The following is a 24,039-nucleotide window of genomic DNA, read 5'->3' on the forward strand; positions in this document are numbered from 1 at the left end:
AAAAAATTGGAAAACTTAAAATATTAATAATACCTATTTATTAAAATAACATTTCTAAACATAGTCGTATTTAGTATCGTAAAATAAATAAATATTGCATTTTAAATATTTGAAATAATTTATATATATATATTATATTAAAGGGTTATATGATTCTATTGTTTTCTGTTTAAAAATAAATACATTTTTAAAAAATATTTATACAAAGTTTTAATCGTACATAAGAATTTTAAAAAACACCCCGTAGGAAATAAAAATCAAATTTGCATACATATTTAAAAAAAATAAATGGTATTGTGCCAAATTGAATTCAAAATAAAAGTATTTGTTGGCAACCCTAGTTCCAAACTGCACACGTTTTCATCTGTTTTTCTGCGACTCCAGTCTAACTGCATGTGAGTAATGTACCTCGTCCATTTCGTCATTTAACTTACAGTTGCATTATCTAGACTTACTCCTGAGATCAACTGCAAAATGCCTGAGGCTGAACAGCAGAACGATGCCAACGCACCTGCCGGAGCCGGTGGTGAACCTCCCAAGACGGCCAAGCAACTGGAGAAGGAGCGTCTGAAGGCGGAGAAGCTGGCCAAGCTGCAGGCAAAGCTGGATAAGAAGGCTTCGGCTGCTCCAGCAGCTGGCGAGAAGAAGGAGAAGCCCGAGGTTAGTGAGAAATCCATCTGAAAAGTGCCTCCTATTTTGTGATCTCAAATCGAGGTTATGTGGCCAAGTGCGAGGCAGTAATTGGTGCCCATTGTTACTGGTGAAAGCGAGTGCTACTTATATGTAATGCTCGAATTAACTTCCTTTGCAGAAGCGGACCAAGGAGGTGAAAGAAGCTGCCGTGTACACGGCCCAAACCGCGCCCGGTGAGAAGAAGGATCTGAGTGGAGCCTTGCCCGATGCCTACAGTCCACGGTATGTGGAGGCACAGTGGTACAGCTGGTGGGAGAAGGAGGGCTTCTTCACGCCAGAGTACGGAGTAAGTTTATTCTTGGTCTTGGATAAATGCTGGCTTCTAATCCTGCTTGATCTTTTAGCGCGCATCCATAGACGCCCCCAATCCCAATGGCAAGTTTGTGATGATCATTCCACCACCAAACGTGACGGGCTCCCTGCATTTGGGTCACGCTCTGACCAACGCCATCGAGGACGCCATCACGCGCTACCACCGCATGAAGGGACGAACCACTCTATGGGTGCCTGGTTGCGACCACGCCGGCATCGCCACCCAGGTGGTGGTAGAGAAGCTATTGTGGCGCGACGAGAAGCTATCGCGGCACGACCTCGGTCGCGAAAAGTTCATTGAACGCATCTGGGACTGGCGTCGGGAAAAGGGCGGTCGCATCTATGAGCAGCTGAAGTCCCTGGGCTCCTCCTACGACTGGAGCCGAGTGGCCTTCACCATGGACCCTAAGCTCTGCCGCGCCGTTACCGAGGCTTTCGTCCGATTGCACGAGGAGGGTAGCATCTACCGTAGCTCCCGACTGGTCAATTGGTCGTGCACACTGCGATCGGCTATTTCGGACATAGAGGTGGACAAGGTGGAGATTCCCGGTCGCACATTCCTCTCCATTCCCGGATACGAGGACAAAGTGGAGTTTGGTGTTCTAATAAAGTTCGCCTACAAGGTGGAAGGCAGTGACGAGGAGATCATTGTAGCCACCACTCGTATCGAGACTATGCTGGGCGATACAGCTGTGGCTGTGCATCCCCAAGACGATCGGTACAAGCAACTGCATGGCAAGTTCGTAGTCCATCCATTCTCCACGCGCCGCCTGCCAATCGTCTGTGACGAGTTCGTGGACATGGCTTTCGGTACGGGTGCTGTGAAGATCACCCCGGCCCACGATCCCAACGATTACGAGGTGGGCAAGCGCTGCAATTTGCCCTTCATTACAATCTTCAACGACGACGGCTACATAATCGGCGACTACGGAGAGTTTACGGGAATGAAGCGATTCGAGTGCCGCAAGAAAATCCTGGAGAAGCTTAAGGCCCTGAATCTATACCGCGAGACACTGAACAATCCGATGGTGGTGCCCATCTGCAGTCGCTCCAAGGACGTTGTGGAGCCGCTGATTAAGCCGCAGTGGTATGTTAGTTGCTCAGACATGGCCGCCTCTGCTACTGAGGCAGTGCGCTCCGGCGAACTGAAGATCATTCCGGAGCACCACACCAAGACGTGGTACCACTGGATGGACGGTATTCGTGACTGGTGCGTGTCGAGGCAGCTGTGGTGGGGTCACCGGATTCCGGCATACCATGTCAGCTTCACCGACCCTTCCCTCCAAGCCGGTTCGGTGAGTAAATCTACTTTGTATAATAATAATTTGTATGGGTAATATATTTCGTTGGAAATCTTAGTCTGCTCATGGAACAGTGGTGCGTAAAAAAAAAACAGAAACCCATAAATTATATACAACACTTTTGAATTAGACAAACTAACATTTTCCTATTTGTTTCATTCCTAGAACGACGACGAGCAGTACTGGATTGTAGCACGCAGCGAAGCGGAGGCTCTGACCAAGGCAGCCGAACGATTCGGTGTGGACGCCAGCAAGATAGTACTGAAGCAAGACGAAGATGTCCTGGACACGTGGTTCAGTTCGGGAATCTTTCCCTTCTCCGTTTTTGGCTGGCCAGACCAAACTAAGGATCTGCAGACGTTCTATCCCACATCGCTTTTGGAGACAGGTCACGACATTCTCTTCTTCTGGGTGGCTCGCATGGTATTCTTCGGACAGAAGCTGCTGGGCAAACTGCCGTTTAAGGAGATCTACCTTCACCCCATGGTGAGGGATGCGCACGGTCGCAAAATGTCCAAGTCCCTGGGAAATGTTATCGATCCTATGGATGTAATTCGTGGCATTACGCTCGAGGGACTACATGCTCAACTTGTGGGCTCTAATCTGGATCCTCGGGAGATCGAAAAGGCTAAGGCTGGACAGAAACAGGATTACCCACAGGGAATTCCCGAGTGCGGCTCCGATGCCCTTCGATTCGCGCTGTGCGCCTACATCACGCAAGCGCGCGACATCAACCTGGACATTAATCGCGTTCTGGGATATCGTTTCTTCTGCAACAAGCTGTGGAATGCCACCAAGTTCGCCCTGCTGTACTTCACGGGCTCTGAGAAGTTTGATACGGAGCTAAGTGCGTCTGCAGCGATCAACCAGATGGACGCCTGGATCCTGTCACGCTTGGCAGCGGCCATTGAAGCTTGCAACACCGGCTTTGAGTCGTACGACTTTGCTGCAGCGACCAGCGCCTGCTACGCATTCTGGCTCTACGATCTGTGCGACGTGTATTTGGAGTGCCTGAAGCCGATCTTCCAGAGCGGCAGCGAGGAGCAACAGACCGCTGCCAGGCGCACACTTTACGTATGTCTAGATTATGGACTGCGTCTGCTCTCTCCGTTCATGCCTTTCATCACGGAGGAACTTTACCAGCGGCTTCCAAGGGCTAATCCCGCTCCTAGCATTTGTGTGGCTAGCTATCCCAGTAAGCCGCATTTGTTTTCTTCATGATGATGCAATTCAAATAACTTTAACTTCCTCATAACTAGGCAATACATCCTGGCGCAGCACAAAGATAGAGTCGGACGTGGAATTTGTGCAGAAGGCGGCGCGAATCATTCGATCTGCCCGTTCCGACTATAATCTGCCCAACAAGGTTAAAACCGAGGTGTATATTGTGTGCACCGATTCGGTGCCCAGTGAAATACTCAAACGCTACGCCAGCGATCTGGCCACAATCTCCTACTGCTCCAATGTGGTCTTCGACAGCCCCGCACCGCAGGGCTGTGCGATCCTCACCGTGACGGGCCAGTGCGAGGTGCACCTGCTGCTCAAGGGACTCGTGGAAGCGGACAAGGAGATTGCCAAGCTGCAGAAGAAGAGCGACCAGCTGGTGCAGACGGTGGGCAAGCTGACTCAGGCCATCCAGGCCGCCGACTACGCAACTAAAGTTCCCGCCGAGGTGCAGGAGGCCAACGAGACAAAACTTTCCGAGTCGCGGGCAGAGATCGAACGCATCGCTGCCGCCATCGAGACTCTGAAACTGATGTGAACAGGGAAAGCGGTAACCGCTAGTCGGGAACAGTGGTAATTGATATTTAGCACGCTTGCCTTGCCAGCTGCTAGGCTTTACTTAAAAAATACAAGAACGCGCTTCACTCGCAAACAAAGTAATGCATTTCGTACAGAGTAGACAAATCGATTGATGTTTTATTTATTCATAACGTCCCACACATGAAATTTGCCCCAATATAAATAAATAGAAAAGATAAAACTACCTAAGGGATTTTGGTTATTCATAGCCCGAGCTACCAGGTTAAGCGGGTGGCATGATCCGTCTTGCGCTTCGACATCTTAATGTAACCCAGAAACTGCAACTCGGCTACGGCACGCGTGAATCGGGCTCTGGTTGAAACGGAAACCGAAAGAAATTAATGATATTACAGAGAGAAATCAGTCTTTGTACTCACTGGATCTGGGGATCGATTTGCTCCTGGGCCACTTCCTCGTTGTCGCTGCCACTCACAACAGATCGAAAGGCCTGCAGCCAGTCGAAAAGGTTGATCATGCGACCGCACTCCAGGTGCAGCTTGTAAACCACTGAGAGATCGGGCAGTGTGCCAACCAGCAGTGACTGATCTTGGAGCTCGCAGCACTTGCACTGCATGTAAAAATGTGGATTATTCAGGGCAGTGTGCAGTGCAGCCCGCGGAGCACCAATTATGTTTCGCCGCACGGTAGCAATGTCGCTGAACACAAAGAGTTCGTGAATAGGTGGTGCATCCTGCAGCGCACGGAGATTATCCTGGACAATCTCCGTTTCGATAAGCTGCAGAGTCTTTTGCAGAGCTCGTGCGAATTGGGTGGTAGGCGTATTCAGCTGATGCCGCATCTTGTCCTCCTTGCTACGTTGTAGGAGCTGATCTTTCAGTTCCTGACGCGAGGCCACCGGAGTCAAATGGTCAGTCGCCTGGCGAGTTTCATTGGGCGATGTCCTTGTAACTGTCGCCATGGTGGCCTTGACCACTTCGTCCACTGCAAGGCGTATAGCTTCTAACTTTGGTCTCAGCACAGCAGTGCAGGCCTCTCCCAATTCCAGCGGAGCAATTTCTTCAACCAGGAAATGTTCGGTTCTTTCCAGAGCTCTGTTCACTTTAGCTACAAATTCGTCCTTGGACAGAAAGCTTAGCATCTGCTGGCACTCCTTGTACTCCGGCGTCGAAATGACCGCACGATTAAGACAGTTGACGTACAGTTCTCGGCGTAGCTTTCCCAGCGGACAGCGCGGCAGATCCCCAACCAGCTCTGTGAGGAACTCCAGAGAGCAGCGAAAGAGCAGGAAGTGGAGCAGGCAGTCGCGCAGCAACTGCGGTAGTTTCTTCTTTAGGTAGTCATCGTCCGTGAGCACGGCTATGATGCGTTTGCAATCATTGATCTGCTCGACGTACGGACGAAAGGATGGCAGCCTTCTGATGGTTTCCATATCATCGTGGGTCAGCTGCTTTATGCGTCCCAACGCTTTGCTGTAGTCTGTGCAAAGAGCATAGGCATTCCCACCAAAGAAGTGTTCCATCAAGCAGTACTTGAAGCCCTGAATAAATCCGTGGATTGAGAAGTCGTAATATAGGAAAATGTGCGTCAGAAACTTGAATGTCTTTCCCGACAAGTGGAAAGCGTACTTGGGCGACAGCAGAACTTTATCCAGCACCTGAAGGTTGTTAGGAAACCGATTAGCACATAAACTAGCACATAGTTAAGGAATAGAGAAAATTACCTCATTAAGGCCCGTCGGAGCAGCTTGAGTCTGGAACACCCTTAGACGAATCTTGTTGCTCACGTGGTAGGGTAGTGTCCCATGGACAGCTGTCATAGCCGTGGCCACTCCCAAAACCAGGACAAATGGAAGCGAGCCGCAGTGAGCGCTCAAAATTAGAATAAGATCCTGCAGCACGCTTGCGTTGAAGCACTCAAAGTCGGGAAGGATGACGACCAGCTGGCGGCGCTTCTGTTCCGAGTCAAAGTTGTTGGTGTACCAGGACTTCAACTGCTTCATGGTGCACTGCGAGCGACGTAGCCGCTTGCGATCCCGTTCGGCACCATCCTCGTCCTCGTCCTCATCTTCCATCTGCTCCACTTCTGCATCATCTTCTATGAGCCCGAAAACCAATGACTCTACGGCAGCCTTGAGAGTGGCGCAATCCCTAGACTGCAGCACACATACCATTGCAGCACGTTGGGCATGGAGTCGCTGGGTAAGTGCCGTGAACTGGCTGAGATGATCGGGCTGATTAATGCCCGTTAGCAAGGCGGCGGTGGGCAGCACCTCGTCCGGGGTGGCACGCTCTGCCTGCCCCACCACAAAGTCCACCAGTTGCTCCAGAGTGCGGGCATAGCTGCGGTGCTGCAGGTCGGCGATGTGATCGTTTATCTGGTTCCAGGCTTTGCGATATTCCTCATAGAAGGGCTGCTGCACTACCTCCTTGCCCAGAAGACTAATGGATTCCGCAGCAGGACGCTTCCGTTTGCTGGCCGCCTTTTTCCCTGCCCTCGTAGCGCCATTTTTGTAGACAAAACAACCCTGCAAACAACAAAAATGAGAAGTAAACATCTATGTCCAATTTGGAAGACGAAGCCACTCACCTTGGACACTGAAATGGTAGGATCCATCGCTGGCTTTACAATGAATGCGGCCCGATGTCGTGGAGTCTTAAAGTCGCCGTGTTGCGTTTATATATTTATTTGTTTAGGTCAGCTCTGTGCCAATTAAAGTTTCTTCACCGGTAGGAACGCGAAATGAAATCAGCTGGCTCTTGTGTTTGGCGCCAAACAGGCGGCAGTGTTGGCTAACGACTTTAGGGGGTATCTTTGAAAAAAAGGGAGCAAGATATAAATAAATTGAATATATTGAATTATCCAGCCTTTAAGACAAATATCAATTAAAGCGAAATAAAAATAAGGAATCATACCCCTCGTGCTCGTACGCCACCATTTTGGTGGATACGAATTCGTCGTAGTTTCTGTGAACAGAACCAAGTTTTTCGAACGTTCGCGATCGCAACGGTCCGACCATTTTGGGGCCACTTGGAACGAGAAAAGGTAGAGAAGCAGGAAATCAAGGAACAGTATGAGGGCTGCCAGGAAGTAGTCCTTCGTGCGCATCTCGGCGAACCTTCCACCGTTTATAATCTGCGCGTGATACATGACAAACTGTAAGGAGGAAACTGAATGACAGAAACTAATTCAAAATGTATGACTTAGTACTAACCATCAAGATGCTGATCACTATAAAGCAACGGGCGATGATAAACGAGTATGCGACATTAGCCACGATGTAAAGCATCACAAAGTATATGGCGCCGATAATGGAAACCACTGCGAGCACAAATAGCACCACCACATCCAAAGTAAGATCCAGCTTAAAAAAATTATCAGCTACAAATTTGAATAAAATGGCTTTCATTTGGACTCTTCTTACCGGAAGAAAGGAACCACATAAAATAAAGAGCGCCAATGCTACGGTCCATATAAGGAAGCTGAAGAGAAACTGATACTTGTAGTGGCGGGCGACCAGCGGTGCAATCCCCAGTACAATGCATTCAAACTGAAGAGAATAAGTTCATAATGGCACCCAGATTATGTTTCACATTGCACACTTACAATTAGGACTGCAAACAGCCAGTTTACCATTTTATTAAAGCGCAGTACCTCGAAAAATATGAAAAGCACGAGGAGTATCAGGCCTATTCCAAAAATAAGGCAGCTCACCCAATGGTATGAAGTAAAAAATTCCCTTAGAAAATTTCTGAAAATTAAGAAAAAGTGCAATGAGGATGAAGTAATTTGAAAATACATACGTACATAAAGCGGAAAGTGGCCCACTGCAACAGCGCCATGATCAGGAATATCGCGGTTAGTAGGTAAGTGATCAGAGCGAACTTTCTTCTTTCCTTCTTATAGTAAGAACTTTTTTCCGGAATGTCTGCCATTGTGTAGTGTTTCTCGGGTATTTCTGTTTGTATTGTGATGTTTTTTTTTCAAACGAAGTTGAATGTAAAGTATTACGAATTGGGAACTAGATTGATTTTAAAATTATATTCTTGGGAAAACACGTAAGTGCATAATAACATTTTTAAAATATTTGTACTGGCTCGATAGCCATCGATATAATCACTATCGATATAAACACTTTATGGTTGCACACTTTCAGCCGGTCAGCTGTTGCTTCCGATAAGCAACTGCATCTTCTGTTATCGATTGGCGGCAACTCGGGATTTTCCAACAATATTTATTAGAATAATAATAATTATTACATTAATACAACTACCCGGCGGCGAAACAAATTGCACGCCATTTTGGAGGAAACGCTCAGGACCGTGACCATTGAGCTTTAGTGTAACTTTTTTTTCTGAAACAAAAATCAAGAACATTGGAATTCTTTTTGGCTTCGAATTTGATTCATTTATGACTGAAAAGGTAATTAATAAAATAGCTCAATGAAAGAGCAGTAACTCACTCTAATAATTAATTTAAAATATCCTTGCTCAAAGGGCAGCCAAGAAGAAACCAAGGCGATTGGTGTGGAAACGCCTGCGTATGCCACGAAATCTGGGGGTGAACTGGTGCTGCCCGAAGCTCTGGAGGACTTGATGGATCTGGAAGATCAGGACGCGGGCGGGTTGAAGTCCAGCGATATGGATAAATCCATGAATTTGGATATCTACGACGATTTGTACGAGGTGCAGCCTGCAGGTTCAAAAAAGAGTGAGAAAATGGACAGATCCCTTGAACTGGACATCTACGATGATTTGGACGACTTCCAGAAGGCCGAGGATCGTGTAAGTTGTGCTGCAACTCCTTCCAGAGGAGTTCGATTAACCATTTACCATCTTGCAGAATAACAAGGAGCTGCAGGCATGGGAAGCCAAATACGAAAAGGCACTGGCTGAAATTGAAGCGCTAAAGGTCGAGAATAAGGCTCTTGGCAAGAAGATAAAAACCATGGAGGTTAATTTGCAGAATCTACTGGACACAGCTAAGGCGGAGGTAAAGAGAAAAGAGACATTGATTGCCGAGCTGCGAAACGAGTAAGTTAGCATATTGACTTCCCAGCTTCTTAACTAACAACACATTCTTCAACAGAAAGGACGATGTATGCTTCCGACGAAAACGAGCACGGCCGTTTGAAGTACCAGGTGCAAGGGAACCCGAGAGTAAGCGTCAGAAAGAATTTCAATCGAAACCAATCGATGTCAGAAAATATTCGGAAACGGATAGAAATCCGTTCAAAACGGCTACAAAGAACGGCGCAAAGGATGATGCTAGGAAGATGATGACCTCAAAAGACACAAAGAAAGTTGTATCAAAAGATGTTGAAAGAGGCGCAATATTCAAGGAGGATAAAAAGACGGCGACCTTAAAAGATGATGTCAAGAAGTCATTCTCAAAGGATGATGCTTGGAAATCTAGGACAAAAGAAGACGCCAAGAAATCGTTCCAAAGAAGCAAGTCCCCCAGGCCGGAACACTTAAAGACCACCGATCGGAAATCTACTGCACAGACTCGTCGTCCAGATCGACACCGCAGCCGGAGTCCAAAACAAAATTCCCGGCGAGATCATCACAGGAATCAAGAAAGCAGTCCCCGGCACGCCAAACGGCGAAGCCATTCCGCATCGCCCAGGTCAGTAAAGCAAAGAGACATAAGATACATTTGTTGATAGCACCATCTGATTTTTGTAGCAAGATAAATTTGCCAAGAGAAAAAGCTAATGCCATCACCAAACTTACTGACGATGAAACAAATGCCCAACGCAGCAAGAGCCCAGTCCCCGTGACCGCCAAACTGGTAACTGAATCTCAACCGGCTGAAAAAGTCAAATCCAACCGAAAGGATGCTGCTTTAGAAACCAATGCCAATTCCTTAAAGGAATCAAAAGTAGAGACGAAAGATATAACTCAACCGACAGATGGTTTAATTTCTGAAGCTTGTATTCCAAAACATGAGATTATTCCCGGGCTAAGCTTACTTAACCCAGAATCAGAGGATTTTTCTAAAAATGAGATCAAGTTGGATCCTATAAAAAAGTTATCGAATCCTACAGAAGACAACTCTGCCCACCAACTTTTAAAGAAGGAGCCTATTCCAAAAGTTGTAATACTTAAAAAATGTAAAATCATTTTTGCAAAAGATTCCCCAGCTGTTGAGCAACACCTGGACAAAATTAAGGATGAAAAAGAATCTGAAGAGCCACAGGCAAAGTTAGACAAAAAAGAGCATTTTGCAGTTAAAACTGGTGTTGAAACTCCTAGCAAAGAAGAGAGCAACGACGACATAGTATTATCAAAAAATACGACGCCTCAAGCTGAAGTGTGTTCTCAGCATGAGGAGAATGATAAAGCAGAGATCCGAGGACCCACGGATGAAGTGGTCGAGTCCGACGTGGGAGTAAGGATTATCGAGGATATTCGGTTGCCCAATATGGCGGATATCGACAATTTTGCTGTAAAGGTCGACAACCATGGTGAGGCGCCAACAGCTGTAACAGATTCCGCCTTAAATCAGCAGAACCTAGCTACACAGGACCAAACGATTTGCGCAGAGATGAAAGATCCAACTATTTCTATCTCCTCGGACGAATCTCCAATCAAGTCTGCTACTGTATTATACGCCAAGCCCGATTCAACAAAACTGGATCACAGCGATGAACATGACGAGGTTATCCTGGAAACTGCCATGGACATGCTGACGAAGGAGCAGGATGCGGCGAGCAACGCAGAATCCACATATCCGAAACTGCGGATCGCAGAAGATGCCATTGACATGGCACTAGAGCAATTGCACCAGCAGTCACCGGACGAAACTACGGTGACCTCAACGTCGAATAGAGCGCAGCAGACTCCTAAAAGCCTCATCACGATACTCACCCAGACTCCAAAACAAGGAAGTCCACTAAGGGCTGTGTCGCCGATGGAGACGCCAAAGAAGACGGACACGGAGAAGACCCCGCTAAAGAAGAGAAAAGTCAACATGGACAGTCCGCCACAGGTGCCAGCCGAGGATGTTACCATCGACAAAACTTTGGGTGATAGCCTGCAGAAAGGGAGCTCAACTGTGACCAAACGCTGCTCCATGGGCCACACAGACTACCAGTACGAACAGATAAAGGACGAGGTCATTTTAAGAGTGAAACGGCGGGGTCGCCGACGAAAGCCAACACCTATGGAAATACCAACAACTGCTGAGGACAAACCAATTTAAAATAAAATTGTAATCGATTTGAAGTGTCCATTTCGAATTTATTTATATTGATTATACGTCATGCTTGGGTGCGATTAGTTGATTAGGTGTTAATTCACGCGATTAGGACTTTCGATCATCTTGAACCACGAGTAGGCAAGGATCCAACAGTAAATGGCTACACCTGTGGGTTTTGAATTATTATTATAAATAAGGTACTTAAAATAAGCAAAAGTGGTGTTACAAATCTGCCATATTTTTATTTACCAAATCCGCCGATGATAAGGAACAAGGTCAAAATCACAGAGCCAATTGCGACGCAAACATAAATGAAAAATATAAGATCATAAACAATGCGAATCGCGCCAGTTATTAGATAGCCAATGACTAAATTTTTGGATTGCTGGGGAAGAAGAGAGTCTCCTTAATAGATTGCTCTCCTTAATTATAAATAAATACTTACCACCCAAACAGAGCCAATGACTAAAACACAGGACATTAGGTGGGCGAAGTGGATGACAAGTGTGATGATCCAAACATAGTAGGTAGAAGTACAGCTGACCTCAAGCGTCCCCATATCATGATCAATCCACCAGTCCTCATTATAGGCTAGATCTGTGGGACACTTTGTACTCAACTTGATTGAAATCATATCAAAAAACAACTACACTTAGTTTCCAAAACAACTGCCGCCGTCACAATCATATCTACAAGGACGATAATCAAGGCTCCCCATCTTAACTCCCAGCAACAGCACTTCCTAATGGTACACTTCATTCTAATTTAATTCTATGTATGGTTCTTTTAAAGTCTTGGGATCATTTTCATATGGGTAATGCTGTCGTCTGAGTGATCTATATGTCCGCTGAGCCTCCAAGCTTCTTGTACCACGAGAAGACAACGATCCACAAGATGACTGCAAGAACTGTTGTTCGCGATAAGAAGGGAGTTAATTTGAAATACTAAGAAACATTTGATTTAATTAGGTATTATATGCATAAAATCGAAAGCAAAGTCAAGGCCATCTTGTATTATTTTTTTGAGATATATATGAAACAACTTACTTATGCCAATAATGATTAAAACCAGTCCCAAGATATCACGGTCGCCCAGTTTTATGCATGCGAAAATGAAAAGTATGATATCAATAATTACGCGAATTATTGCGGTTATCAGATAAGGAGCGACGAGCTTTTTATTAGGCTAAAAAAAAAGGGGGTTTAACAAGGAACTTAGCAACTACAATGATTACTTACCACACAAAGGGAAACAAGAACCAAAATGATGCAAACTATGTGGGCAATGTGGACCAGGGCGACAACGAACCAGACGATATTCATACCCCCATCGTGATCCTTGAAATCTGCAAGATTCGTGCATTTGGTGCGTTTTCATTCTCTAATCCTGTGGACACTTCAATCAAACTCACACATAGTCTGGCCGAGAATAGCGCCTGCAAAGAGCCAATCAACCACGACGGCGATAAGAGCACCCCACTTCAGCTCCAGGCAGCAACATTTCTTTATGGTTGGAATGCCCATTTTATCAGATTTTTAATTTAATATAATATGTATGTGGTGCGATTCAGTTGAGTCTTGTGTTTGAGAAGCTACGGTTTCGAATGATTTTTGTAAGGACACCTGATGCCCTACGATTTTCATTCCGACACTACAAACGATTGCTAAGTTTATTCCGAGGTGGAGGGGTTAAACCAAGACACGACTGTTAGCCAAAAGTAGGTGGCCGGAACTGAGGAGATGAAGAAAGGATTGATGTCATGATTGAGCGCCCAATTTGATTGAACCACCAATTGGAGAGTACTCACACAAACTTAGACCTATGAGCCAAAAACTGGTGGTGCAGTCGAACGACTTGGCCACTATCCAAATCAGGATGAGGAGCAGCACAACGAAGCGCATCGGAGCAGTGGCCACATAGGGGGCAGCCATGATTTTCTCCTCCTAGACGAGTAAACTGGGATGTTGGGAACTGGGAACTTGGACAAGACGGAGTATGGAGCACGTACCGAAAGAGCGGAGATTATGATCAGTATACAGGCGCCAATGTGAAGAATGAGGACAATCAGGCCAAATATATACATCGAGTACCCGAATCTGTTGAAGTAGAAGTCTTCACCGACGTAAAACCGGTACAACTCCGAACTTTTGACAAGAGATGGCCCACGTACAGTAATCGGCTGCTCTGTAAGGATCCAAATATCTGCATCCACTTTCCGTCTTATCCCTGTGGGAGAACACAAACGTGGTTATCCCGCCCACATTCATCCACCGTGCCGGAAGGACACATGGCTTACATGGCAAGTAGCATCCGCAGAGTATACTCAGGATTATGTCCACCAATCCAATTATAAGTACGCCGTACTTCAGCTCAAAGCAGTAGAGAAATTTATCGACAATACCCATTTCCGGAAATTTTAAAGTGTACTAGTTTTTAGAGTATTGAGAAGAGAGCACTCGGATGTGGCAATTTATCGTGATACGAATTTGTTATTATATAATATATTTCATTCTAATACCGAAAATTTGTTGGCTTTATCAATAATTTGGATAGAAATTAACTCATTCATGTGGAAAACTAAGAAGTTTGAATGTCTTTTTGTATATATTTTATTGATTTTCCCAAAACATTAACAAATTTTTGCTACTTACTAAAAAGAAGCTGAAACAATAAAGTTGAAAAAAATCTGTTTTGAACAAAGTGCAGTTATAGAATAATATATAAAATATATATAACTTTCTATATATACATATACATTATCTTCATTAGCATTTGAGCCCGATTCGCTCCAGTCTGCCAATTTGATATAGAAGATGATCACCTTTGGTGAGAGGGAAGTGGGTGGAGGGTATCTTAAACTGTGTGGTCAGTAGCCCAAACAATAGCTTCTATATCGATTCCTTTAAGTACTAAGAGACTGAAACCTTACCGCTGGACAGACATGCCATTTCCACCTAGATATTGGCGGATACTTGATATACAAAGGCTAACTTCGGGCTTATTCCTGCTTGGACTTCGACGCCGCCCCCTCGCCAAGCAGAAGGCGTCTCACCGCGGGCACCTTGAAGACCGGAATGGAGAGCACAGCGCCGGCACAGGCGCCGATCCAGTAGACAATGATGTGCTCCAGGTGGGTGTGTCCGCGACAGCCCCACTTGAGGGCGGTGGCCAGGACGGGATTGAAGTAGCCGCCGGAGAAGTTGAAGGCTGCAAGCAGGACATAGTTAAAGGCGTAAACTACTTAGAAGACCAGCAGTGGGCAGGCGGATCGGATCGAACAAGCGCTACGCCACTCACCTGCCACGACCAGGCTGGTGCCGATGAAGGAATCGATGTAGCTCCCGAACCGTGGCTCCTTCTCGCTGATCGTCTTCGAGGCCAGGCGGCACAGCAGCGTGGCTACGCCCTCGATGACCGCCCCCAGATATGGGCTGACCTGCAGATCGGCGTTGCACGCCTCGAACGCCCGTCCACGATGGGTCTCGGCCAACTCCAGCCACCAAAAGACCTGCACCACGCGGTACACACAGCAGCCGCCCATCAGTTCGGCCCAGCTGCGCAGAGCCATCTCCTTGAAGCTGGTGCGACCCTCCACCACGTCCTCCATGTGGGTGTAGGGACAGGCGGAGGCGTCGCCCCACACGCGGCCCCACCAAATGGTCAGCAGGAACAGGCAGACTGCGTACATGGACACGCCGAAGTTGTCGGCCACTGGGAAGTGGATTCAAATGAAAGGAATTCTTTAAGGCCAGCAGTTTTAAATAATACTGGCATACTTTATAGATGATTGCTCATACGCAATGTTGCCTTTGAATTCAGTTTTACTATTTACAAGATGAAAATCCAAATTATATTTCTCCAAATATTTGACTCTTCTGAAACCACAACATTTACACAAGAGTTGGAGAAAGGATTTCTCATAAAGTATTTAAGCTGGCCAATGTATCGTATGAGTAATTTTTACAGAGACTAATTAACTGCAATGAAATTATGTCAAAAACTTCTACTCACCAATAATGAGCTCGAAGCAGCAGGCGCACAGCTCGGCGGCGGCGATGGCCTCGTTGATCAGGATGGGTACCAAACCCTCACGGGTCACCAGTCGCCGGCAGATCACCCGTGCGATTTGGGCCAGAGCACAGCAACCCACCATGAAGAGGGCGCTGATCCCAAGCGCTGTTGTCGACATGTCCTGCTTTTTGGAATGGCATTTTTTAAATACTTTAGCTTATGCTGCTTTATACCATTTTAGGTCCTACATCCGATTAGTTAACTAAGAATTCTTACATGGAAGATTTTCTTTAATTATTTTTATTTGCTTTGTTTTCAAAGCAAATTCAACATTAAATTGGGCACAGAATATTTGTATTTTGGAAAATTACCATTAGATATTATATTTGTTTTAAAATATTCATAAAAATTCAATTCTGGTAATTGCATTTTTCATCGCGGACAAGACATTTTGGTGCATAATGCTTGTGACCCTTTAATCAAGGCCTCCTTATCTTGTGAACCTTGAATAATAAGCATGTTGTAAAATATTGCACACCAGTGCATTTTGTGTTCAAAAAAACTATTTCCGAATGCAGTGCACAAGCAAGAGCTCTAAAAATAAATGTTTTGCCTGAGTCTTGACCGCGAAAAGATAGCTAAATAAACACAAGTTGTTGGAAATCTTGTATCTTGCTGCTGCAACGATTGTGTACGAAATTTGGAAACTCAAAACTGGCAGCCGTGTTCTATGATTTTTGGATACGGGTATGCACATACTTCGCAATTGTAAAAGACGAGTTGGATTAACGAATTGGCGAAGGACCGCGTTTAAAGACTGAGAACTGCGCGACGACTGAGGACTAGTACAAGTGATTTATCTATTGATCACTCTCTGCGCGCCGGGAAATCATCTGGCTCTGCTATATTTATCCACTGGGTCCTGACGTAATATTTCGCTTCTACGCCATAGAAGCGCCAATTTTCAAAATTAAACGCACTTTGCTGTGCGATATGGGCAGCACTGGCACGTGGCCCATATATCGATTGACACCTGGCTTATCGATAAGCACCTGATTCGCTTTAGGTACCGTTTAAACGTGCATTTGTTTATTATGCAAGGCATATTAGTAAATAATGATATTATTTACTAACTATAACATAAAGTGCTAACGTAAATATACATGTTGAGTTGGAAAAAGTAATTTGACCAAAACCTTACATTTTGATCAAATTACCCCGAGTAAACACACCCACAAATCAATGAAAGTGAGTTGAATACGCGTCCAAATATACATAATGTTTATAAAATGAAACCACAATTGATTGATTTTAGTGCTGGAGTTGCTGTGCCGGGTCAGTCCTGCAAGATTGCCATGGAGAAGCTGCATGTCCCTAGCCATTCAGCCGGCACAGAGACGCCGTTTCGCAACAGAAGTTGCCGGAAAAAGTACGGACCCCGAAAAATCCCCATTCACTGAATGGCGCACCGTCTATAGTATGCCGGGCATACGGCTCGTGGCCTCATTAAGTAGATTGAAAGTCTACCAGGCTGTCCTCACGACCGCCGGAACGCCCCTTGTCTTCGCCCTGAGCAGCGCCGGACAGCTAAGCACGGACGCACTGGCCATCTACGCCGCCATCGGAGTCACTGGCCTGGTCACCCTCACACTCGCCAGCTACGCGGCCTCGAATCTCGTGGGCTTTATCTACGTGAACGAGCAACAGGATCTGCTCAAGCTAGCCTACGTGGACTTCTGGGGACGACGACAGGAGGCACTCGTGGAAACCGATGATCTGCTGCCCAGCTGGGAGCAGGGAAGTCCATCTCGATTGAGATTCGTTTCGCCCATTTGCTTGCGCAGCGATCCCAAAAGGCGCTACAAACTCCTTAACCGCTTCGGTCATGTCAGCGATCCCCAGTTGTTTGAGGGTCTCTTTGGAGATTGAACATAAATTTAGGCAATTGTTATACCAGAGATACGCGTTTGTTAATATCTGAATTAGAAAACCATGTCGATGCTGAAACTTTAAGGTTAGTCATCCTTTTGTATACAATATTTTATTAGGAGTATTTTTTTAGTCCAGCAACGTCCCTTTATGAAAATATATATGTTGCTGATCAGTGACAAATATGTCCATCCAAATAAGAATCATTCATGAATCATTTCCCCAATGCAATCGCCTCTTCCACCTGTGAGGATAGGAATGTTTAGCATTGGGATCCCAATACTTCAAGAGATTACTTGCCGTATCCGGTAGTTTTCGGTTGAAGGTTTCCGGCAGTAACAGCGAGAGGATTCCAGCCACGAGCGATAATGTCCCGAAGAGAAGCAGAGGTAGTGGGTCATAGTACGAAGCCTGTCAAGAATCAATCCAAATTATAAGATTTCATTGAATTTTCGAATGCTCTGCCTCGAATTCAGGACTGAACTCACCAATAGAGGCACAAATGGAGCCAGCATCGCACCGAAGCGGGCAAATGTGGACATCACACCAACGCCGCCGCTCCTAATGACCTAGGATGAACAAAATGGAAACTAATCTGCTAAACTGAGTAAATAAGTTATGTACCGTGGGCATCATTTCCGCAGTGAACGTGTAGATGACTGCAAAGGAGGATGTGATGCCGAGTTTTCCGACCAGAAAGAGCGTCACAACCAGCCAGTTGGCACCTAGAAAACCAGGTGTATATTATTGCCAGGCAAACAGGAGATATGTTAATGATTTAGGCTATCTTGCTTTGGAATCTAGTGAACTTACAACTCCACGAGTGCCTACTATCGGCTCCATTCTGGCAGGGAATCCAATCTTCTTGCGCTTAGCGTGCATGTATGGTTATTTAGATCGTTAGTATAATACTACCCTTTGATGAAAATGAAAAATTAATAATAATTCCAAATTCCAAAACAAGCTTCTAACTGGCTAATGCGTCGTATGAGTAATATTTAATGATCTCAACGTTCACGGTAAATACTGATCGGGATCTAATTCATATCTTACCTAGTGTAACGAATCCGCTGGCCACACATGTGATAGAGCAGAGCAGCAAGGAGCCGGAAAGTGCCACACGTCGTCCAAATCTCCGCAGGAACAGCTACTGGCGGAGGATTAGTGATGGAATTAGTCGCGCTTCCGAACGAAGGCGGTGTCAACCTACCCAGGCGAGGCTGTAGCCGGGTATCTCTACGAGGCAAACCAGGGCGAAGTTTAGGTACTTGTTGCCACTTAAACTGGTGGCGTTGAGCGAGAGTCCATAATAGACGATGGCATTGACGGCCCAAATGAGCAGCAAGATGGCGTATCTGCCCATCAAAACGTGAGAGCCCGCCACCTCTTTGATGGCCAGCCAGATCTTGTCATCCTTCTGCACGTGCAGGCCACCCTCGACATCATCCTCTTGGCTCGTTTCACCATCAAGCTCCTGTTGCTTGAAGCTGGCCATAAGCTCGACGGAGATGTCTCGCCTATTAACCTTCGCCGCCCGCCGGATGATGACTCCCGCTTGCTCCCGCCGGTTACGAGCAAGGAGCCACCGGACGGACTCCGGTACCAGCCAAAAGTAGGCCACGCAGATGAGCGGCGGCACAGAGAGCGCCAGCTGCAATTGCCGCCAGTCGGGCAGGAAAACGGACAGGCCCAGGAGCGCCTCGCCCACGGCATAGAAGTAGTTGAGCACAATGGAGGACATTTCGCGTTTCCGCGGCCCTACCATTTCCACCCCAATGATGAAGGCCAGCGGGTAGACACCGGAAGTGCCCACTGCATTCAGCAAGGCAAAGAACAGGAAACTTATGTAGTCCCAGGACAGCGCCTGCGCCACTCCCGTCAGCGCCATGAACACGATGCAGAACAGGAAAATGTGCTTGCGTCCATATCTAGAATGGGTGTACATCAGCTAACTAATATTATACCTTTGATTGAACTATCGAGAATTGGTCATATATAGCCCACAATAGAATATTAAGTTCCAGAACTCGTTGCTTACCGATCGGCCAGGTAGCCGGATAGAGCTGTTCCCACAACCAGACCAGCAAAGTGCACAGTGCCCACGAAGGCCAGCTTCCAGAGATTCTCCGGGCATTGCAGTCCCCACTGCTGCACAATGGTCCGTTCCGAACTGCCGTACACAAACTGATGGCACCGCTCCGTTTCCGTCGTAAAATTCTCAGCAAAGCACTGATCCAAGGGCCACGCACTCCAAGGATCCGATGAGGACTCAAAGTGGCCATCGTTCGCCACGAACCTTTCGCAGGTGGACGGCGTAAAGTGGCCACGCTTGCTCCAGCTGCCAGGCACGGCAATCGACACCCAATCGGCTCCATATTCCGCATCATCCAGCTTATCGCACTCGGGCACGTAGCATCGATAGGTCGGCGATCCTGCCGTGAAAACATACGACAGGCTGTTGGCGGCCGCAAAAAGAACGGGCAGGCATATGAGCAGATAGTTCCGTCGCTGAAAGCGTCCGAATTCTCCGATCTCGACCAGAATGTCGTCAAAGTCTAGGACGGCAGACGCCGCACCTGCCGCAGGAGCTGACATTCTAAAGTGAATCCCACGGATTTCTAGTTTTAGTGCACTTCACCTGCGATAACCATAGGTAATTATTTGTTTATCACATGTTTTCGAGGGTGTATACGTATATAGAAGGTGTGTATCAGATCAGAAATAGAAATGCCTGTACAACAAACTTTTTAAAAAGTCCGGAGGTCGGTATCTATGCAAACTTAAAAAATTTAAGAAACGTCTTTTAAAAACAGTCAACAGTTTGTGTCAATCAAAAATCCATTACAAATGTTTGAAATTATATTTAAAGTAATCGTTCTAAAAACTAATTTAAAAACCATAAAAGCTGTAAAACATTTTTTAAATTTCTGAAATTTAAAGATGTTATTAAGTTTTCTTTATACTTTTACCCAAATCAGATACAGAATCCATACGGAAGTTATTAATTATTAAGTTGTCATCTCTTTTTTATGTTAAACATTATGATAGATGGATTGACTGTTTGGTCTTGTTAATTTAAACGGAGCACCACCAGTCAATGTAAAAAGTGGCCAAGTAGTTACTGCAATTTATATGCATGCACGCAATCCAATCATTGTCAATTGAGATAGAATGCTGCATCTTGGAAAGCGTAGAGTGTTGTAATGGGAATATGTCTTCCAAGAGCCGTAGTTGACAAACGGAGAAGATGCATGATTGATGCGTGCCAGCTTAGAATCATGCATTATGGATGAACCGTGTGGGAAGTGTCCAGGGGTAGACCGCTTGATATGAGTATTCCATATCACGTACTTTTGCAAAGGTCAGGGCTGGGATTGGGTTCTATTATTGCATGGGACTGGTGGGAACCTCTGCAGGCTGTTGAACTACGTCGCCCAAATGTCCAGATAAGACTGCCCCCCATTATCTAATCACTGCGAGTTTTAATGATGCACCTAGGGCCTTTGAATGACGGCACTCGCTCGGCAGACCGAATAATTACCGGAGACGCACTGGCTGACCACTTGGCAGGTGTACGCAGGTGGCTTCAAAGGGTCACCACCATTCACCAAATATTACGCGCCTTTTGTAACGATATCCGGGTCCGGCAATTCGCTTTGGATTCCGTTGCCGGTCCGTATCGCTCGCAGTCTGGCGAAATACTGCATTGTATTCAGAAATCAAGTGCAAACGCACACAGAGAGGCAAACACAATTGAGAGAGGGCTAATATCTTCGTGCTCAATCTGAATTCAAAGTAGCCGGCAAATGAAAATCGATATCGAGAGAGTTTGGGAGAGCGGCTAAGAGAACCGTACGATGATCACAAATAAAGTTTTAAATATATCTAGAACACTTCTGTATTCTTTAAGAGCCGGTGGGCTGAATAGGAAAACGATTAAAACATATTTCTGAAGAATTACTTAAGAATGGTGATTTATAGGTAACAAAACAATTCAAAATGCCTTTATATTTGCTAAATTGCTAATTTGTTTTCGTGTGCCGTGGAGTTTACATTTATCAGTTTGAGGCGTAGGCCCAATTTCAAGGAAATCCTCTGTGAAATGCAGCAAAGGATTCACTTCTTCAGCTTGATGAACTTCGATGCGAACTCGTAAATGCCCACGGAGTTGTTGTTCTTCTGGTCGTACTCCACCCAGTCGTCCTCGGAGAGGTCCACCTCCTCGAACTGCTGGCCATTTTCAGCGGATGAGACGCGCCAACCGATGCGGGGCGAGAATTCGACGGGCTCTGCGCCGCGGCACTCGAAGACCACGATGGTCTTAAATGCGCCAGAGTCGTCCGCCGTGTAGGGAGCTGTGCGGATGGAAGCACTTAGTAGTTTGTTGGGGATACGTTACTCAAAGCCAGCTTACCATTCGATTTTTCGACGATGTCGACGCTGTTCTCTCGGCTGCACATCTTGCACTTCATGAAGAAATTAAAGCCGGCCGCATTGCGGGAATCCTGTTGCACACGTTCGGATTCCGTGATATCGTGCCATTTTTCGGACTTCTCGCCGCAGTTGGTGCACTTCAGCTTTAAGAAGAAAGAGTACTCCGGATGACATGTCTCCAGCTTGTCCACATTCTCCAGCGTGGCGGAAATCTGCAGGCCCACACGAACCATTTTTACACAAGTTAATATTTATATTTCAGTAATTAGCGGCCATCAGCTGTTTCGCAGGGTTGCCGGACGGGCACCTACATTCTGTCTGTCATTGTAGTGGCAACGCCTTCAGCAAGTGAAGATTTTTCTGCGCTAAACAAATCACAAAACAGATAATTGGAAGCTAAAATAGAAATAAGTATGGATTTGAACATGAAACCATCTCTGGCCGCCGACGAAATGTTTTCCGAAGGCCCCGGCTACATGGAAATGGACGAGGTAAGTCCTCAACTTAGCTTCCCATCGAAAAATATGGTCGCCGAAAACTTTGTTTATCCTTAAAGACAACATTGCAATTAAAAGAATTTACTTACCATCTTCTTAGTTAACAACACTCAAATAAATCTACTATCTTCTTTAGAAGTAGTGTTTTCCCAAGAGCAGAAATATGAATCTTTCATTGGACTACAAATACACTATAGTTTTTGACGACTTTGTCTATTAGGTGTCTTTGTCTATGGCAATATGCAACATAAATTTTAAAAAGCTGCCACCATAAACACCATATTTTATATTGTATTCCTTTAGTCCGGCGGAGCCACAGGAATGATGTTGGACCACCTGCCTTCCAACGATAAGCACGTCCACGCTGACTTCTACAATGATTTCGATGATCTGTTCGACGAAGACAACTGGTCCAAGATGAAAACCGATGGGAAACAGTAGGGGCCACCACGCAATAAATGGATTGAAAGATTTGTATTTGCGATTCATTCTTCTGTCTGTAATTTTACTTGCACAATCATCAGCGATTATTGGTGTATAAAAAATTGCTTCAACTATTGTTTAATCGCTATTATATTATATTCTTTTGGTTCGTATAACTAAAGTAAATTGCCATGTGAAGATAGTGCCGAGGTGGATATGAACTTTGGCTTAGCGTAAATCAACAAAATGCATAATTTTGTACAAAAAAACGAAACTATTAACTAATTTATCGAACTGAGATTGAGGTGGAATGAAGCAATCATAATTGAGATAAATACAAATGTACACAATAACCTAGTGGATCCGTGGAAGTTGTTAACCAAGTTGTAGGGCCTCTGCTCTGAAGCTATCCGTCCAACGGAGTGCCCAGATAGACCATCGAGACCTCGGTATTGCCGTAGACAGCGGATACTGTGGGATAGAGCTTCTTGTCCGGCAAGCCTGCAAGGTAAAAGATCATAGAATCATTTGTATGTCTGGTTTTAGCAAACATCCTTACCCCGGAAGGCCACACCGAGGAACTCGTAGTTCTTTTCGAACGACAAGGTGTTGTCCTCGCAATCGAGAATGACGCGTATCCGCTCGCCTACTTGGTACTTGGGAGCATTGTTCAGCAGCGGGTAACTGCCCTGCATGTCGCCGTTGTGCAGCAGGTGGTTCTCGACCAGATTCCAGCCCCAGCTCTGGTCGTCGGAGCCGAGCAGGGCCACATAGCCGTGACACTGTAGAGCCGCCTCCTTGGTAGATATGCCGATGACGGCTACGGTGCCTAGGGGTCCCTCCCATATCACCTCCCAGGTGTGACGACCGTGGCGGAATCCTATCTTGCCCCGGGCCGCGTCTGTGCTCTGCGCCACGGGATTGCTGCGGGAATGGAAGGACATACATATAAAGCCGACTCAAGCAAACCAAATTACTTACCGATGCAGGGTGAATCCATTCGGTTTAATGTACACATTGCGCGAACAGTCGTTGGGGCTCCAGGCGTGAAAATAGGCCCGCAGCTTCGTCTTATACGTGGGGACGGAGGACAGCAGGTCCGATTTGAGGGACTCCTTGGGCAGCTTGTTCAGGCAGTGCCAGCGCCAGACGTCGCTGTTCTCGTCGTTGAGGAAGTGGTACCAACTTTTGCACACCTGCGAGCAATGACTGAGGTCGTCCAGCTCCAGGTAGGAGAAGATCACCTCCAGCACATTGTAATTGCACAGCGCCGCCACCGGATCGACCATTGTGTGCGTGTGCTCCGCTGCTGGGCTCGTGTAGATAGCTGCTTGGATTTACCCGTTCCTGTTGATTGTCATTTTTCCATACCAACCAAATGGGTAAAAAAAATAAAACTCGAAAACTTTAATATTCTGCGATTCAGGGTGACCGTTGGCGGGCTGCCAGCGAAATACCACTCACCTGGACAAAGT

At 46.1% G+C, this 24,039-nt stretch overlaps 13 protein-coding genes across 18 annotated transcripts; 4 read left to right on the forward strand and 9 right to left on the reverse strand.

Annotated features, from left to right (window-relative positions):
- The first annotated feature begins 314 nt into the window (after positions 1–314).
- On the forward strand, positions 315–4,293 carry LOC6608953 (valine--tRNA ligase). 2 transcript variants are annotated; one of them, XM_032714991.1, is made up of 7 exons: positions 315–395; positions 450–660; positions 812–979; positions 1,038–2,300; positions 2,365–2,382; positions 2,472–3,501; positions 3,566–4,293. In XM_032714991.1, the coding sequence occupies exons 2-7, from the start codon at positions 475–477 to the stop codon at positions 4,066–4,068; spliced, it is 3,168 nt and encodes a 1,055-aa protein (XP_032570882.1). In that variant the 5' UTR covers positions 315–395; positions 450–474; the 3' UTR covers positions 4,069–4,293. The 2 variants fall into 2 exon arrangements, with proteins under 2 accessions (XP_032570882.1, XP_002033667.1); XM_002033631.2 differs by lacking the exon at positions 2,365–2,382.
- On the reverse strand, positions 4,200–6,848 carry LOC6608954 (origin recognition complex subunit 3). Its single transcript, XM_002033632.2, has 4 exons — positions 6,657–6,848; positions 5,791–6,594; positions 4,487–5,724; positions 4,200–4,421 (listed from the first exon to the last, which is right to left on the reverse strand). Exons 1-4 carry the CDS (start codon positions 6,681–6,683, stop codon positions 4,325–4,327), a joined length of 2,166 nt encoding a protein of 721 aa, XP_002033668.1. The 5' UTR covers positions 6,684–6,848; the 3' UTR covers positions 4,200–4,324.
- LOC6608955 lies at positions 6,791–8,067 on the reverse strand. The gene is made up of 6 exons (XM_002033633.2): positions 7,875–8,067; positions 7,674–7,818; positions 7,492–7,617; positions 7,282–7,431; positions 6,983–7,223; positions 6,791–6,879 (listed from the first exon to the last, which is right to left on the reverse strand). Exons 1-6 carry the CDS (start codon positions 8,000–8,002, stop codon positions 6,869–6,871), a joined length of 801 nt encoding a protein of 266 aa, XP_002033669.2. The 5' UTR covers positions 8,003–8,067; the 3' UTR covers positions 6,791–6,868.
- A 198-nt stretch (positions 8,068–8,265) lies between these two features.
- Positions 8,266–11,296, forward strand: LOC6608956 (nucleolin 2). Of its 2 annotated transcripts, none has more exons than XM_032715710.1 (5): positions 8,266–8,489; positions 8,564–8,851; positions 8,910–9,100; positions 9,156–9,695; positions 9,755–11,296. In XM_032715710.1, the coding sequence occupies exons 1-5, from the start codon at positions 8,478–8,480 to the stop codon at positions 11,271–11,273; spliced, it is 2,550 nt and encodes an 849-aa protein (XP_032571601.1). In that variant the 5' UTR covers positions 8,266–8,477; the 3' UTR covers positions 11,274–11,296. The 2 variants fall into 2 exon arrangements, with proteins under 2 accessions (XP_032571601.1, XP_032571602.1); XM_032715711.1 differs by having other exon boundaries at positions 8,569–8,851.
- Positions 11,297–12,052, reverse strand: LOC6608957. Its single transcript, XM_032715718.1, has 4 exons — positions 11,921–12,052; positions 11,716–11,867; positions 11,520–11,655; positions 11,297–11,436 (listed from the first exon to the last, which is right to left on the reverse strand). The coding sequence occupies exons 1-4, from the start codon at positions 12,027–12,029 to the stop codon at positions 11,363–11,365; spliced, it is 471 nt and encodes a 156-aa protein (XP_032571609.1). The 5' UTR covers positions 12,030–12,052; the 3' UTR covers positions 11,297–11,362.
- A 34-nt stretch (positions 12,053–12,086) lies between these two features.
- On the reverse strand, positions 12,087–12,809 carry LOC6608958. Its single transcript, XM_032715717.1, is given in 3 exon segments — positions 12,087–12,177; positions 12,317–12,455; positions 12,509–12,809. Coding segments are annotated over 3 exon segments (495 nt in total). The 5' UTR covers positions 12,794–12,809; the 3' UTR covers positions 12,087–12,106.
- A 103-nt stretch (positions 12,810–12,912) lies between these two features.
- LOC6608959 lies at positions 12,913–13,774 on the reverse strand. Its single transcript, XM_002033637.2, has 4 exons — positions 13,567–13,774; positions 13,279–13,496; positions 13,078–13,213; positions 12,913–13,001 (listed from the first exon to the last, which is right to left on the reverse strand). Exons 1-4 carry the CDS (start codon positions 13,673–13,675, stop codon positions 12,940–12,942), a joined length of 525 nt encoding a protein of 174 aa, XP_002033673.1. The 5' UTR covers positions 13,676–13,774; the 3' UTR covers positions 12,913–12,939.
- A 313-nt stretch (positions 13,775–14,087) lies between these two features.
- On the reverse strand, positions 14,088–16,171 carry LOC6608960 (aquaporin-11). Its single transcript, XM_002033638.2, has 4 exons — positions 16,041–16,171; positions 15,282–15,462; positions 14,568–14,981; positions 14,088–14,477 (listed from the first exon to the last, which is right to left on the reverse strand). The coding sequence occupies exons 2-4, from the start codon at positions 15,457–15,459 to the stop codon at positions 14,269–14,271; spliced, it is 801 nt and encodes a 266-aa protein (XP_002033674.1). The 5' UTR covers positions 15,460–15,462; positions 16,041–16,171; the 3' UTR covers positions 14,088–14,268.
- A 163-nt stretch (positions 16,172–16,334) lies between these two features.
- Positions 16,335–17,407, forward strand: LOC6608961 (transmembrane protein 186). Its single transcript, XM_002033639.2, has 2 exons — positions 16,335–16,529; positions 16,597–17,407. Coding segments are annotated over exons 1-2 (615 nt in total). The 5' UTR covers positions 16,335–16,528; the 3' UTR covers positions 17,211–17,407.
- On the reverse strand, positions 17,304–20,929 carry LOC6608962 (organic cation transporter protein). Of its 4 annotated transcripts, XM_032715712.1 has the most exons (9): positions 20,752–20,926; positions 19,249–19,848; positions 18,421–19,138; positions 18,264–18,357; positions 18,024–18,080; positions 17,835–17,935; positions 17,699–17,779; positions 17,511–17,621; positions 17,304–17,454 (listed from the first exon to the last, which is right to left on the reverse strand). In XM_032715712.1, the coding sequence occupies exons 2-9, from the start codon at positions 19,803–19,805 to the stop codon at positions 17,425–17,427; spliced, it is 1,749 nt and encodes a 582-aa protein (XP_032571603.1). In that variant the 5' UTR covers positions 19,806–19,848; positions 20,752–20,926; the 3' UTR covers positions 17,304–17,424. The 4 variants fall into 4 exon arrangements, with proteins under 4 accessions (XP_032571603.1, XP_002033676.1, XP_032571604.1 ...); XM_002033640.2 differs by lacking the exon at positions 18,024–18,080 and having other exon boundaries at positions 20,752–20,924; XM_032715713.1 differs by lacking the exons at positions 17,304–17,454; positions 17,511–17,621; positions 17,699–17,779; positions 17,835–17,935 and having other exon boundaries at positions 18,043–18,126; positions 20,752–20,927.
- Positions 20,930–21,167: 238 nt separating this feature from the next.
- On the reverse strand, positions 21,168–21,877 carry LOC6608963 (UPF0587 protein CG4646). Its single transcript, XM_002033641.2, has 2 exons — positions 21,625–21,877; positions 21,168–21,565 (listed from the first exon to the last, which is right to left on the reverse strand). Exons 1-2 carry the CDS (start codon positions 21,875–21,877, stop codon positions 21,327–21,329), a joined length of 492 nt encoding a protein of 163 aa, XP_002033677.1. The 3' UTR covers positions 21,168–21,326.
- Positions 21,878–21,968: 91 nt separating this feature from the next.
- LOC6608964 (COP9 signalosome complex subunit 9 homolog) lies at positions 21,969–22,706 on the forward strand. Its single transcript, XM_002033642.2, has 2 exons — positions 21,969–22,135; positions 22,445–22,706. Exons 1-2 carry the CDS (start codon positions 22,058–22,060, stop codon positions 22,580–22,582), a joined length of 216 nt encoding a protein of 71 aa, XP_002033678.1. The 5' UTR covers positions 21,969–22,057; the 3' UTR covers positions 22,583–22,706.
- On the reverse strand, positions 22,697–24,017 carry LOC6608965 (F-box/SPRY domain-containing protein 1). Its single transcript, XM_002033643.2, has 3 exons — positions 23,546–24,017; positions 23,124–23,488; positions 22,697–23,065 (listed from the first exon to the last, which is right to left on the reverse strand). The coding sequence occupies exons 1-3, from the start codon at positions 23,851–23,853 to the stop codon at positions 22,971–22,973; spliced, it is 768 nt and encodes a 255-aa protein (XP_002033679.1). The 5' UTR covers positions 23,854–24,017; the 3' UTR covers positions 22,697–22,970.
- Between the last annotated feature and the right edge of the window lie 22 nt (positions 24,018–24,039).

Source organism: Drosophila sechellia, chromosome 2R, assembly GCF_004382195.2.
Source record: "Drosophila sechellia strain sech25 chromosome 2R, ASM438219v1, whole genome shotgun sequence".
NCBI classification, from domain to species: Eukaryota; Metazoa; Arthropoda; class Insecta; order Diptera; family Drosophilidae; genus Drosophila; species Drosophila sechellia.

Excerpts from the sequence above, each read along its gene's own strand:
- LOC6608953 (XM_032714991.1), top strand. The coding sequence starts at position 475 with ATGCCTGAGGCTGAACAGCAGAACGATGCCAACGCACCTGCCGGAGCC. Across the intron at positions 661-811 it reads AGAAGAAGGAGAAGCCCGAG|AAGCGGACCAAGGAGGTGAA; the intron begins GTTAGTGAGAAA and ends CTTCCTTTGCAG. Across the intron at positions 980-1,037 it reads TCTTCACGCCAGAGTACGGA|CGCGCATCCATAGACGCCCC; the intron begins GTAAGTTTATTC and ends TTGATCTTTTAG.
- LOC6608954 (XM_002033632.2), bottom strand. The coding sequence starts at position 6,683 with ATGGATCCTACCATTTCAGTGTCCAAG. Across the intron at positions 6,595-6,656 it reads CTACCATTTCAGTGTCCAAG|GGTTGTTTTGTCTACAAAAA; the intron begins GTGAGTGGCTTC and ends TGTTGTTTGCAG. Across the intron at positions 4,422-4,486 it reads CAAATCGATCCCCAGATCCA|AGCCCGATTCACGCGTGCCG; the intron begins GTGAGTACAAAG and ends CGTTTCAACCAG.
- LOC6608955 (XM_002033633.2), bottom strand. The coding sequence starts at position 8,002 with ATGGCAGACATTCCGGAAAAAAGTTCTTACTATAAGAAGGAAAGAAGA. Across the intron at positions 7,819-7,874 it reads TGGGCCACTTTCCGCTTTAT|AAATTTTCTAAGGGAATTTT; the intron begins GTACGTATGTAT and ends CTTAATTTTCAG. Across the intron at positions 7,432-7,491 it reads TATGTGGTTCCTTTCTTCCG|CTGGATCTTACTTTGGATGT; the intron begins GTAAGAAGAGTC and ends AATTTTTTTAAG.
- LOC6608956 (XM_032715710.1), top strand. Across the intron at positions 8,852-8,909 it reads TCCAGAAGGCCGAGGATCGT|AATAACAAGGAGCTGCAGGC; the intron begins GTAAGTTGTGCT and ends ACCATCTTGCAG. Across the intron at positions 9,101-9,155 it reads ATTGCCGAGCTGCGAAACGA|AAAGGACGATGTATGCTTCC; the intron begins GTAAGTTAGCAT and ends ATTCTTCAACAG.
- LOC6608957 (XM_032715718.1), bottom strand. The coding sequence starts at position 12,029 with ATGAAGTGTACCATTAGGAAGTGCTGTTGCTGGGAGTTAAGATGGGGA. Across the intron at positions 11,868-11,920 it reads AGTTGTTTTGGAAACTAAGT|ATCTAGCCTATAATGAGGAC; the intron begins GTAGTTGTTTTT and ends AGTGTCCCACAG. Across the intron at positions 11,656-11,715 it reads TCATTGGCTCTGTTTGGGTG|CAATCCAAAAATTTAGTCAT; the intron begins GTAAGTATTTAT and ends CTTCTTCCCCAG.
- LOC6608959 (XM_002033637.2), bottom strand. The coding sequence starts at position 13,675 with ATGGGTATTGTCGATAAATTTCTCTACTGCTTTGAGCTGAAGTACGGC. Across the intron at positions 13,214-13,278 it reads TCATAATCTCCGCTCTTTCG|GAGGAGAAAATCATGGCTGC; the intron begins GTACGTGCTCCA and ends TTACTCGTCTAG. Across the intron at positions 13,002-13,077 it reads GCTCATAGGTCTAAGTTTGT|TTCCGGCCACCTACTTTTGG; the intron begins GTGAGTACTCTC and ends TCATCTCCTCAG.
- LOC6608960 (XM_002033638.2), bottom strand. The coding sequence starts at position 15,459 with ATGTCGACAACAGCGCTTGGGATCAGCGCCCTCTTCATGGTGGGTTGC. Across the intron at positions 14,982-15,281 it reads CTGCTTCGAGCTCATTATTG|TGGCCGACAACTTCGGCGTG; the intron begins GTGAGTAGAAGT and ends TCCACTTCCCAG. Across the intron at positions 14,478-14,567 it reads CACCAGCCTGGTCGTGGCAG|CCTTCAACTTCTCCGGCGGC; the intron begins GTGAGTGGCGTA and ends TCCTGCTTGCAG.
- LOC6608962 (XM_032715712.1), bottom strand. The coding sequence starts at position 19,805 with ATGTCAGCTCCTGCGGCAGGTGCGGCGTCTGCCGTCCTAGACTTTGAC. Across the intron at positions 18,358-18,420 it reads CCGGCTACAGCCTCGCCTGG|CTGTTCCTGCGGAGATTTGG; the intron begins GTAGGTTGACAC and ends CTCCGCCAGTAG. Across the intron at positions 17,622-17,698 it reads CTCCATTTGTGCCTCTATTG|GCTTCGTACTATGACCCACT; the intron begins GTGAGTTCAGTC and ends GATTCTTGACAG.
- LOC6608963 (XM_002033641.2), bottom strand. The coding sequence starts at position 21,877 with ATGGTTCGTGTGGGCCTGCAGATTTCCGCCACGCTGGAGAATGTGGAC. Across the intron at positions 21,566-21,624 it reads CATCGTCGAAAAATCGAATG|CTCCCTACACGGCGGACGAC; the intron begins GTAAGCTGGCTT and ends CCATCCGCACAG.
- LOC6608964 (XM_002033642.2), top strand. The coding sequence starts at position 22,058 with ATGGATTTGAACATGAAACCATCTCTGGCCGCCGACGAAATGTTTTCC. Across the intron at positions 22,136-22,444 it reads GCTACATGGAAATGGACGAG|TCCGGCGGAGCCACAGGAAT; the intron begins GTAAGTCCTCAA and ends GTATTCCTTTAG.
- LOC6608965 (XM_002033643.2), bottom strand. The coding sequence starts at position 23,853 with ATGGTCGATCCGGTGGCGGCGCTGTGCAATTACAATGTGCTGGAGGTG. Across the intron at positions 23,489-23,545 it reads AATGGATTCACCCTGCATCG|CAATCCCGTGGCGCAGAGCA; the intron begins GTAAGTAATTTG and ends CCATTCCCGCAG. Across the intron at positions 23,066-23,123 it reads CCTCGGTGTGGCCTTCCGGG|GCTTGCCGGACAAGAAGCTC; the intron begins GTAAGGATGTTT and ends TTTACCTTGCAG.